Source organism: Zonotrichia albicollis, chromosome 17 (genome assembly GCF_047830755.1).
Source record: "Zonotrichia albicollis isolate bZonAlb1 chromosome 17, bZonAlb1.hap1, whole genome shotgun sequence".
Lineage (NCBI taxonomy): Eukaryota > Metazoa > Chordata > Aves > Passeriformes > Passerellidae > Zonotrichia > Zonotrichia albicollis.
The window spans coordinates 8,104,582-8,117,037 of record NC_133835.1 but is presented as its reverse complement, the minus strand read 5'-3'; the positions used below and the strand labels follow the sequence as shown (position 1 = coordinate 8,117,037).

The 12,456-nt window shown below is 50.6% G+C and overlaps 1 protein-coding gene across 1 annotated transcript in view; it reads left to right on the top strand.

Annotated features, from left to right (window-relative positions):
• Positions 1-43: 43 nt before the first annotated feature.
• The window catches only part of TTI1 (TELO2 interacting protein 1), an 18,181-nt gene continuing 5,768 nt past the window's right edge, over positions 44-12,456 (top strand). The window contains exons 1-6 of the mRNA XM_014270079.3: positions 44-2,499; positions 2,984-3,181; positions 3,972-4,114; positions 4,928-5,068; positions 6,466-6,670; positions 7,336-7,423. Of these exons, the coding sequence (XP_014125554.2) occupies positions 219-2,499; positions 2,984-3,181; positions 3,972-4,114; positions 4,928-5,068; positions 6,466-6,670; positions 7,336-7,423 (3,056 nt within the window). The 5' untranslated portion in view covers positions 44-218. The remainder of the gene's footprint in view (positions 2,500-2,983; positions 3,182-3,971; positions 4,115-4,927; positions 5,069-6,465; positions 6,671-7,335; positions 7,424-12,456) is intronic.

Below are 12,456 nucleotides of genomic sequence, written 5' to 3'. Positions count from 1 at the left end.
CCCCGTTAGTTCAGTGTCACGTCTCAGGCGCATGCTCTTTGCGGGCACCCGAGACTTTTCTCACAGCGCCCGCCCCACTTCACGGGAGTTTTGTGGCGCCGGTACCGCGTCGTCACTTCCGGCACCCTTAGGGCTACCCGGCCTGGCCCCAGCGCGGCCCCGGGCCCGGGTGAGACCCCCCCGGCACCGGGCAGGGCCCGCGGCCCCCGGTCCCCGGCATGGCCGTGTTCGACACCCCGCAGGCGGCGTTCGGGGCGCTGCGCCCCGTCTGCGTGCAGCTGACACGGGCGCAGACGGTGGAGAACGTGCGGCTGCTGCAGGCGCACCTGGCCGGGGTGAGCGGCGCGGCCCTGCAGGAGCTGCAGGAGTACGTGCTGTTCCCGCTGCGCTTCGCCCTGCGCCTGCCGGGGCCCAAGCAGGAGCGGCTGGTGCAGAGCCTGGTGCAGTGCATCTCCTCCGTGCTTGCCGCGACGTGCGTGAAGAAGCAGGAGCTGCTGCAGGAGCTCTTCTCTGAGCTCTGTACCTGCCTCGCTCCCCCTCCCAGCTCGGGCAAAGCCGCCCCGCTGTCCGAGGAGCTGAAGCTGGCTGTGATCCAGGCACTCCACACCCTGATGCATTCGGCTTATGGGGATATTATCTTGTCTCTGTACCAACCTTCCACCCTTCCGCTCCTAGGATTTGCTGTGTCTTTGCTTCTGACCCTTGCAGAGCAAGAAAAAGCAAAGCAAATCAAGATCTCTGCTTTGGAGTGCTTGCAGGTCCTGGTTCTGCAGTGTGACTGCCAGGAGCACCGACATCTGGATGAAGATGAGGCACAGCAATGTGGGGATTTGTTTGCTTCTTTTCTACCTGGGATTTCTATTACACTGTCTCGAGTTATTGCTGGAGACATCAAACAAGGTCACAAAGCCACCGTTTCTGCCATCAGACTCTTTTATCTGATTGTTGGCTTGGTCATGGCTGACAAACAGCTAGCCAGAATCCCAAAGAGTAAGGAAAAGCTGCTAGTGGAGCACAGCAAAATATCAGAGCTAATGATCCACAGAGGACCTGACTGGACTAAAAGTACTGCTGAAAAACTCTCTCTTCTCTTGCATAAGGTGGTTGAATCTTCTTCAGTTCACCCCCACTGGAAGGTGAGACTGGAGCTGGTGGAGCTGGTCCACCACTTACTGAGGAACTGCAGTCAGTCACTGGTGGACTCATTCAGTCACCTCTTAAAGGCCTTGGTTGGGCTGGTTAATGATGAAAACAGTGAAGTCCAGAGCAGATGTAACAAAGTTCTGCAAGGGATTGCAGAGCAGAGGATTGTGGCACAGAGCAGGGCTCTTGCTGATGTCCTCTCTGAGAACCTCCATTCCCTTGCCACAGCCCTTCCCCGCCTGATGAACTCTCAGGATGACATGGGCAAGGTTTCCACGCTGAGCTTATTGCTGGGCTACCTGAAGCTGCTGGGCCCCAAGATTAACATTGTCCTCAACTCCGTGTCCCACCTGCAGCGCCTGTCCAAGGCGCTGGTGCAGGTTCTGGAGCTGGATGTGACAGATGTGAAGATAGTGGAGGCCCGGCGCTCTGGGCCACTGGGCCCCTTGCAGCAGGGTGTGCAGAAGGGCAGGTGCCAGAAGAAATATTTCCGCTTCTTCACGGAGGAGAAGGTTTTCCAGCTCCTTCAGCAAGTGTGTCGTGTTCTTGGCTACTATGGGAACCTCTACCTGCTTGTGGATCACTTCATGGGGCTGTACAGCGAGTCTGGCCTGTACCGAAAGCAGGCAGCCATGATCCTCAACGAGCTGCTCATGGGAGCTGCCGGGGTGGGAGTGGATTTCCTGCAGGAGAGGGAAGTTCCGCCGAGCATGGATGATCTCAAAAGGTCCATAACATCCATTCTGGATGAGTACATGGACCAGACGAACTGGTATTTGGTGACCAGCATTGACACAGAGGAAGGCAGCCCTGAGCAGTCAGTGCAGCACCTGGGACTCGCTGTCCGTGCAGGGGGGACATCCAGCAGCGCCCTCCATCTGTCCCCAGAGCCCCCAGTCACAGCCCGCACCATGAACAGCAACATCTGGCAGATCTGCATCCAGCTGGAGGGCGTTGGCTGCTTTGCTGCTGTCCTTGGGAAGGAGTTCCGGCTGCTGCTGCTGTCAGCTCTCTACCCTGTGCTGGAGAAGGCTGGTGACAGGACTCTGCTCATCAGTGAGACAGCACTGGGGACCCTGGCAGACATGTGTGAGGCCTGTGGGTACAGCTCAGTGCGGTGTTTGATCAATGAGAACTCTGACTACCTGGTGAACGGGATTTCCCTGAACCTGCGCCAGCTGGCCTGTCAGCCACGTGCATCCCAGGTCCTGGACACGATGCTGAGGCATTCAGATGCCAGCTTGCTGCCACTGATAGAAGATGTTATCCAAGATGTCCTGTCTGCTCTAGATCAGACTTACAGTAGCCAGGCTTCCACCTTCCTCAGGGTCCTCCACTCAGTCATGACTGCTCTAGGTACCAAAATGATGTTTACTTTGTGTAATTCAGCCTTGCTGTCACTAAGGGTACTTGTCTTGTGCCTTTCCCCTTGCCATGGGAGGTTCCAGGTAGCCAAGGTGTTTGCAGTGTGATGGCCACTGTGCTTTGCTTGCTGGGCCAACACTCAAGCAAAGATCACCAGTAGCTTTCCCTCTCCAGTTTGCCTGACCTGCAGCCTTTCACAGGAACATGGCCTTTAGTGGCTGAGAAAGGATGGGCTCACTGCTCCCATGAACATTCTGTAGGAGCACATGGCATGTATTTCTTTTTATTTTTACCATATATTCCTTTTTAACTTTCCTGTACTATCAAGGAGGTGACTGGGAAGTAGATGACCTGAATCAGGTGCAACCCCATGAGGTGTGAGAACCATCTCATCTCTCATGGAATCCATGGCACCTTGCTGACGTGCAGGAGGGGATCGTGGTTGCCCAGTGACATGTCAGTTCCTTTTTTGCAGTGCAGTGGTTTGGAATGCCCAGCACTGAGGAGCACCAGCAAAGGCAGACTGACAAGGGGCAGAGCAGGGCTCGGTCCCAGGGACAGCAGGAGGTGACATTGACAAGTCAAGAAGTGGAAAGATTCTTCCTTGACTACATCAGCCAGAAGAAGATCGCAGAGGGGGATCTTCCTGACCTGGAGGAGGAGGAGGAGGCAGGTCAGTGCTGTGCATGGCTGGAGAGGAGTATGGGCAGTTTGCAGAGAGACTCTGACTTCTGAGGTGTCCTTTTGTCACGTGGGGGCCTTGGGACCAGGCTGACAGTCTCAGGTCTTCTTTAGGCTGTCCTTGCTTCATGTAAAGTGCTGTTGGGTGTTCTCACTTTGTTCTCTTTGAGTGAGGGAGCCAAATGTTTGCAGATCAAGGCTTCTCTAGCTCTGAGACACAAGCACAATGTGTTTTTTCTTCCCTTGTAACAGTTCATTTTGGTTCAGGACCTGAAGTTTCCTCTTTCCAGGATCCTATGTGGTTTCCTCGTGTTCCCTTGGGAATCTCTGTAGTGTTTTCTCCTGGCTAATGATGCCACTGCTCCCTTCTCACTTGGCCGTGGCAGGCACTGCAGACATTCATATAGGAAACTTTTTAGTCTTCACTGGACTGTGCTGCAATCCTGACCTTTAAATACTTCATCTTTAAATACCCAGGCTTTTCATTTTTAATAAAAATCAATGGGAAATAAGTCCATGGTGAGAAGAGCCTGCAAATGTCAGACCAGCTGCATTGTCCCGTGAAGAAAGCCAATGTTCCCTGGCCCCACACTCGTAACTGAACCTGACACTACCTCACACAACTCATAGGCTTAACTATATCTAAGCACATTAAAAAATGCCAAAGGCCTTACTCAGGAATTTGCAGAGTCCTTGTGGGTGGGTGATCTGTGATCTGTGACTGTCATCTCCCAGAGCTCCCAAGTCATTTTCATGGCTTCAGTAATGGTTTTGTCTTCCAGATGAGGTTCCCCTTGCTAAGCCGGAGCCCAACTCTGACATGGAAGGAGAGGCTCCAATGCCAAGCCACGCTCAGCTGGCCAAGGATGTGATGGAGAGGTGCATCCACTTGCTGTCTGACGGGAGCCTCCGCGTGCGGCTGAAGGTTGGTAATGGCCGGCTCTGAGGGGACAGATGGTGCCCATGAAGGGGCTGGTAGCTCATCAGCATGTGTGCCATGCACGTTGGGCTCCCTGCCATCCCCAGGTTTGTGCTGCCATATGCTCCAGCAGGACAGATCCTCCAAACCTGGCCAGAGAAAGGGAGATAGTTTTTCGGGAGTGCTCTGGATTAGGAATGGCAGCCAGGCGGAACAGAATCTTAAGGGTGGCTTTGTATTGGACACTTTGCCTTGATGCTCATGATAGTTAAATCTTGTGCTTTGTCCTTTGGAGGAGGAAACAGAAGCATCTTTCTCCCATCTGTGCCTCCCATCCCCCTTCCTTGGGCTGCAGTGCACAGGCTGATGAATGTTTTTGAAGTAGCTGGGGTGATGATAAGCAGGGCTAAAAGCCTGGCTTTTTTCTAATTATGAAAACCCTTTGAAGGTGGCCTCCTTTTAAAGTGCAAAGTGAGACAAAAAAATGAGACATAACCTAGATTCTCATCCCAGCAGCCCCAGCTCTGCCAGGTGATCCTGCTGCCACAGCCACAGTGGGGTCCAGGTGGGATCAGGGCAGGAATCCTGCCCTGCTCCCAGCCCAGCTCTATGCCCAGCACAGGTTGTGTCACTGCAGCGCTTGTCCCTTTCCAAGCAGGCCTGGTTCCTAGCACTGTTCACTTGTCCCCATTCCTGCTGCAGTAAAACCGCACCCTTTGCTGTTCAACCCCTCCTCCCAGCTTGCTGCTGTGATGCTGGGATCCACCTGAATGCCTGGCACTGCAGCACTCAGACTCTGTTCCCTCCCCTCCTGCCCAGGTCCTGGACGTGCTGGAGCTCTGTGTAACCATGCTGCATCCTCATGGAAACCATCTGCTTCCCATGGCTCACCGTGTCTGGCCAGCTCTCGTCACCCGGCTGGTTAACGACGACCCTCTGGCAGTGCTCAGAGCCTTCAAGGTATGGCAGTGACTGCCAGCAGCATTTCCAGCTGGGGCTTGGGCTCAGGAGTGGCTCAGGCAGTGCTGCAGCTCAGGAGAGAGCACCAAGCTCCTGCAGTGATGTTTAAATGTGGTTTGGAGTATGGGGTCACCGTGCTCTGCTGTGGGTGGGTTTGTGCCACTCTCACTGCAGCTTGTCCACAGGGAAAGCCTTGATGCCATTCTGGGGGAAGCAGAAATGTTGGTGGTTATTGCAGGGGTGAGAAAAACAGCTCTGCAGCCTCAGCAGATATTAGGGGCACCATACAGTGCAGCTTGGCCTTGCTGGAGACACAGTCCCAGCATCCTCTTTGGAAGTCTCAGATTGAAGACAGGGGAACATTTAATGATTGAGAGATTGTCAAGGTAGGAGGGAGGTTGAATAAACACTTGGCCCTATAATGACATTATTAAAGAGCTCCTGACCTTGTCAGCTGGCTCCTTTCTCCTCCTGACTCACAGGCTGGCCAGGTAAAGCATGTTTCCAGAGGTTGTCAGCCCCAGCATTGCAGAGGAATTTGTCTGCTGGGCAGAGTGAGATTCATTTTAGAATCCTTCAGTGTGAATAAAGAGAGTTCTGATTCCTGAAATTCCAGAAGCCATGCACTACAGTCTCAGAATTACCATACCTGTCATGTGCCTGCCCTAAAAGGAGGTAGAGATTGCTGTACAAAAACTAATTAACTCTTGAAAAGTTCAAGTCATCATTACACTTTGCACCCAGCTTGGGTTTTGCTGTATGAATTCCCCCCAAAGTGACTTCCTGCCTTAATTCCAGGACCAGAAGTGTCACATCAGTGTAAAACAAACATAACATAACTAGCATCTCAGTCCTGCACACTGAGACCATGAGCTCAGTGAAGTTCCAAAAGAGAGATCAGTGTTCTGGCCACATGGATCCCCCTTTGTTTTTAGTGCATTTAAGGCCATTCTCTGCCCACTTTGAGTTTGATCCTGTGCAGACACCAGTAGTGCTGGGTGCCCTTTTCTGTGACCCCTTGGCCTTTCTGCTTGCTGATGTGTTTGGAAGGATGGGTTGTCTGCACCACAAAAGAGATTTAAGGATATAATCATATTTAATGGCATTTTCCATCAAAGACTCCTCCACTAATTCTGAGTAAGAATGCAGAGCTGCTCTTACCTTTACTGTGCTAATGAGGGAAGGGCAGCCCGGGAGGTCAGCCAGGTGACACTGCAGAGCTCACTCAGCCTCTCAGACATTCATCTTCTGCTCATTATGGGGAAACTGGGGCAGGTGTGGTCACAGTGCTCTCCCCTGCAAAAACAATTCTCCAGGAGGGTGAATGTCTGAATCCCCCAGGCTGGTGTGATCTCTGAGCTCCTCCCAGACCAGTGTGTAACTGATGTCTCTCTTAGGTGCTGTGTACCCTGGGTCAAACATGTGGGGACTTCCTGAGGCAGAGGTTCTCCAAGGATGTCCTGCCCAAGCTGACCAGCTCCCTCCTCAGCCAGGCCCCAGTGAGTGCCAGGGCTGGGCCTGTGTACAGCCACACACTGGCCTTCAAGCTGCAGCTGGCTGTGCTGCAGGGCCTGGGCTCTCTCTGTGAGAAGCTGGACATGGGTGAGTACCAGAGCAAGCACAGGCTGTATGGATCTCTGCTAGACTTTGTCTCCTCTCTATTTGCTGCTTCTCCTCCTGCTGCCCAGAATTGATTTCCTGATCTTCTCTAGCCTGAATCTGTTCTCTTTGGGAGCTCTCTAAAGAGGTGCTGGGCACTTTTCTCCCCAGGAGACAAATGGGAGAGAAGGTTCCCACCACATGCAAAATGTGACTGCTCATCCCACTTGTGGATGAGAAGAGGGTGCAGAACATTTGTATGCATTGCTGTTGGGCCACACTTTGTTTTACTGGACAAACTGGAGCCCAGAAAAGACTTCTGGCTAGTTTGACTGGTTCTATTGTGGGCTTATCTCTGGGGGACCCTTTAAATCCAGCACATCACAGTCTTCTGTTGAATGAAACTCTGAAATTCTCCCCAAGTGAAATTTCTGGAACTGGCTTTGATGAGGGAGAAGGTTTGCTGGCTAGTTGCTCTTTTCCTCTCAGTGCCCTTGATTGCTTTCCTGGCTTTGCAGCAAGATGCTTAAAAGGCAAGGTCAGAAGAGCTCTGGGTCAGACAGCTCAAAGGCTCTGAAGCCTCTGCTGCCAATTTGGAGCTGATTCCATTAGGCAGCAGCTGCTGAGGAGGTCACCTCCTACCCTTCTTTCCTGTTCCATTGCTGCAGGCGAGAGTGACCTGAATAAAGTGGCAGAGGCCTGCCTGATTTACCTCAGTGCCAAGCAACCTGTGAAACTGCAAGAAGCTGCCCAGAGGTAATGTCTCTTAAATGCAGGTGTGTTGGGTGTACAAACAGTGGGGACAGAGGGAGCACGGTGATCCCAGTCCTTTTGCACCTTTCTTGTTCCACCTTCCAGTACATTCAAGTCCTGTACAACAGGGCCTCTCATGGAAGATTTCTGTGGTGAAGTATCACTCCCCAAAATGAGTTAGAGAGGTCACTTGTCAGCTTGCACAGACATTACAAGTGACCTTGCAGTGCATTTGGGGATAGAGGGGAAGATGTGCTACTTGCTTTTTCCTCACCAAATACCTGATGCTTTTGGCCCACTGGTGGCATCAAACTGCAGAGGGAAGGCAACTATGGAAGAGGATGTGCCAGGCATTCCCTTGTGTTTTATCACTTAATGCCTTCTGCAGGCTGGGGGATCTCCTTTTGTTATCCTTCCATTTGCCCTGGGCTCCAGCGCAGGCTCTGCCAGGCGGACCAGAGTTTATTTGGGAAGCTGTCAGTCTTGGCACCAGTGTTGCTCTTGAGGAGGCTGGGAGAGTCTAAAAGAGCAAAGACAGTGTAGGTGAACACACTCCAGCTCTAGGAAGTGTTGACAGACATACTTTGCTGCTTGGTGTATAAAATCCAGCTCAGCATGTTCTGCTGTCAGGATAAGAAATCACTGTTGTCATATGTTGTCACCTGGAACCAAAGCTGGGGAATTTCAGGAGACAAAACGAGTGCAGGTACAGAACATGGGACATAAATCAGGAAGCCCCTCTGCTGAAGGATGGGGGTGAAAACCAGCCAGCCCCCTTGCTGTGTGGCCTGCCCTGCCCTCCCCCGAGGGGAGGGGAGAGCAGCAGGCTCTGCGGTGTCGGATTTCCAGGGCAGGCTGCTGGAAAGGGAAGCAAAGGGAAGTGCAGCCCATCCGTTCCCTTTGATAAAGCCCAGGCTCCCGGGGGTGCGGGGTGTGAAGGGCTTTGTGTGGCTGGGCAGCAGTTCAGAGGCTCAGCTCTCCCGAGCTGGAGCATTCCTTTGTTTGTCTCTCTGCACGGATGGGAGCAGGTTTATTTTTACCTTGGAGGCTTTCACAGCAGCACAGCAGGCTCCAGCAGCATTTGTTCTGCAGAGGGGCTCTATGCTGTGGGAGTGCATCCCCTTAATGCAATAAAGCCTCAGTCTGTGCAAGCAATGCTGGATGAAAAGCAGAACACCAGGGTTTATCTAGATATTTGGAATCTGAAGCTTTTAAATCATTAACCAAGCAGCTTGAGAAGCTGTGCAATTTCCCCCCAACAGCAGGGGTAGGGGGAATATGAAATGAGCCCTGTTGGAAGCTGTATGCTGAAGTGAGCTCACTTGTTAGAGCAAAAGGGCAGCAAAGTTCAGGGCAAGTAACATTTTTCTCCTGTGTGTTACTTTTATTAGACTTTAAGGGGAAAATGCCATATGTTTTGCTCCTCCCCCCATGCTTTTGATGCACCATACATCACATATGTGATCCAAGCTGCTCCTGGAAGCCCTTGCTGTCTCCTGTTTAACTCCATTGACCAGACACATGTATGCACTGAGGCATGCATCATGCCTGGCCTGACACTACAGACATGGCAGCATTTGTAGGTTTCTATTTGGTTTAATTTTTTGATCCCTGGTCTTGAAGCCTGAGTGTACCAGAGTTCATTGTATCACACTCACTTTTGACTGTATTTCCCTGATATGAGGTTTCAGCCTGGAAAAGTCAAAATTAGCTTGGACCATAACAATCAGCTCCAGTATCAGGGTAAGAATCACTTCTCAGCCACCCTTCCATTTCTGTTCTCCAGCTGCTGAAAACCACATTCCTCTAAGTTCTGGCTCTTCTTGCTCTCCATGTGTCTGAAAGTAATCCTGCAAGCTGACACAGGCTGTCACACATAAGGGCCTTTCCATCTAAGCAAGGGCAGTGTTATCAGCCTGATACATGAGAAATTCTGCATTTTAAATGCTTCTAAAAACAGATAGACCAGAACTAATCTTAGCCCCAGCCTGAGCGCCAGCGTACGTCACATAACTCAGCTTTATCACTGCAGAAATCATAGGAGGTAAAAGGATGTTTGGAATCAGCTTGCCATGGTGATTTATACTAACTGGCCTTTGCTCAGCTCTTAGGGTTCTTATTCAACTGATGGGTTGTGACCTGTCAAGAGCAAGGTCAGCACTTGCAAAGTCAGCTGTAGTTCCAAAAATCATGCACTGACTATGTGAGGATTCTGTAGGCATGCAGAGGGCTGAGCAGGAAGTTTTGGCCAAGGTGCTTGAGCCACACACACAAAAAAAAAAAATAAATAAATAAAAAGGAAAAAGGGAGTTTGGCTATCATCCAGGGATGTTATCATGCCCCAAGGAGTCTGCTTAATCCCATTTATGGGACCCTGTAGCTTTATTAGATGAAGCAGTGGGAGTAAGTGATTTTAGTAACTGCAGCTTCATGCAATACTCAACAGGCAAAAATAGATGCTGGGAAAAAAAAGAACTCCAGCACATCTGAGGAAGAGAAAATGGGACAATAACAATGGGTTTTACTAGAAGATGACTGCTGAGAGTATTCCAGGAGAGTATTATCCAAAGCTTTTTAAAAAATCAAACAATAAACAAAAACCAAATGCAAAATTGGGACCAAAGGGACCAAACCTACTGAAGAAGAGTTTGGGAATGCCAAGGAGCACTAGAAAAGTCTTTGCCATCATTGAAGATGAGCCTGTGCAAGGATGGGGAAGTGCCCAGAAAGACTTGAGCAAGGGAGGGGCCCAGCTCTGGGAGCAAGGCCAGGGGAGATGGTGGAAACTGAAAGTCACAGTATGTAAATCTGAGCATCTCCTCAATTTATGAAGTTGCATCATCCCTGACAAGCTTTTCACTTCAGGGAATAAAACCTTGAAGGAAAAGAGATTAGGAAATTGTCACTGGCCCTTGTCAAAACTGACAAGTAGTTTTCCGTTCTTTCAGTTTCAAGTCACTGTTTTGAAATTTACACTTAATTCCTACTAAACGTTTGCAGCCCATGACCTTTCAGTCAGCAGTCTGGATAAGAATGTTTTTTTTTTTTTCCTCCTAAGATGCTGAAATAATTTCCTCAGTTCTTACCAAAGCCTGCGGTGGGCTGTATCCAGTTAAACATCCAGCAGGGATGGAAAGCCAGGAAGCCTTGTCCTTCTGCCAGCCTGCTCACTGTGCCATAGCTTTGCTTGGAGTTTGGGCAAAGACAAGGCAACAGAGTAGCCAAATTGCTCTGTGCTAGTAGAATAAGTTTAGCACACTTGGGACAAATATAAGGTATTTGGGGAGCTTTTTTCATACCAAAGTTGATCATGCAGCTTACCTCTTCTGGTTTGCTTGTGGGGTTTGTTGGGTATTCATTGTCAGCTGTCACTCCCAGGCTGGATTGAAGCATGCCAGAACAGCCACCTGCTCAAGGCAAAATTCAATAAAGTGATATTTAAGAAAAAAAAAAAAAAAAAAAAAAAAAAGAAAAAGGCAACAACAGAAAACAAACTTGGATTAACCCCAGGATTCTTTGCTATGGAAACAGGTTGCTTGGAAACTACCCCAGAGTTAGTTTGAAAATGTAAAAGTCAAGTTGTTCTTTAGGCTGCAGAGCACTCCAGGCTATCAGGGATAATCACAGCCCCAAACCATTATGGGCACCAGAGGCAGTGAGTGCTCCAGGGGCTGGATAATCTCTGAGGGTCGCTCTCCCTGGAGCAGCTGATTGGGAAGGGTTGGAGAGCAGAGTGTCTGTGCTGTGAGTGTGAGAGCTGCAGCTGTGTGTGTGCTGGGGATCAGCAGCCTGCTGCACAATATCCCCTCTTCCCATGTTCACTTCACAGCAGCTCATTGCCCTTGCCTGCTCCCATCCCAGCCATAAGGAGCAAGGATTATCTCTGCAGCTGCCCATTGGAAACTGGGGGGAAGCACTGGGAGCTGCTGTTTGCTGGCACACAGAGCTGAGGGCTCCTGCTGTCACAGCCAGGCTGAGGGCACGGGCAGGGCAGTGTCTGCAGAGCTGGAGCCAGGATGGAGCAGGGAGAGCTCCATACCCTTTTTTTCCCGGCATCTATTTTTGCCTGTTGAGTATTGCATGAAACTGCAGTTACAAAAATCACTTGCTCCCCTGCCAGCCCCTCACTTGTCAGCAGAGGTGCAGGAACAAAGCCAGAGGAGTGAGGAGTCCTGTGAGCTCACCTGCATTGGCCAATCCACAGGAAAAGGTGGTGTTGCTGAGGCAGCTGCTGCCAAGCCCAGCTATCACAGTGGAGCACATTCCCTCTGGTTCCTCTGGAGCAGGCAGATAGGCACTGCCAGCACCTTTGGGAGGGGACACTGCCAGCAGCTTCAGTGGTGACATCTCCCCTCTTGCTGTTCAGAGACTTGCACTGAGGGACAGGTGAGGTGTTCATGGCAGAGAGGCAAAAGCAACAGCTTTGGCTGTGCATGAGTAACATCCACAGGGTTATTGTGCAAAGGAGAGGGAGCTCTCTCCTACCTTCATCTCATTTCTGTGCTCTTTCACTTTACCCATGGCACTGCACTCCCTTTTCAGAGAGCTTCTCAAAGGGATTTCTCCCTGCTTTACATTGGAAGCAACCTCACTTCAGGGATGAAAGCTCTTCCAAGAGAAATTTGGACAGCAGTCAGATCTGGATTTTGTGTGGGTTTTTTAGCAAGTGATCTTTGCTTGTAATGAGAGAGTTCAGTCCTGTTCTTCTTGGGGGAGCAAAGACAGACTTACTTGATTTCTCTTCCCATTACCTGAGCTGGCAGCTGTTCTCCTCACAGCTCCATGATTTTAGAGACCTGAGGATGCATGGCTGGGCTTTACTGGGATCTTGGAAAACTGTACCATAGGTGTGATGAGTGCTGAGTGCCTTTGGTGCTCACAGAGCACTCAGCACCATTCAGGAAGAGGCCTTGCAAATTCCAGTCTAATTTTGTTCATGGCACAGCCAGAGAGTTTAAACCAGTTAAGCCTTGTACACCTTGTGTGCATTAAACCCTGACACAGACCTAGCTAAGCCCAAAGGTTGCTGCAGGGAG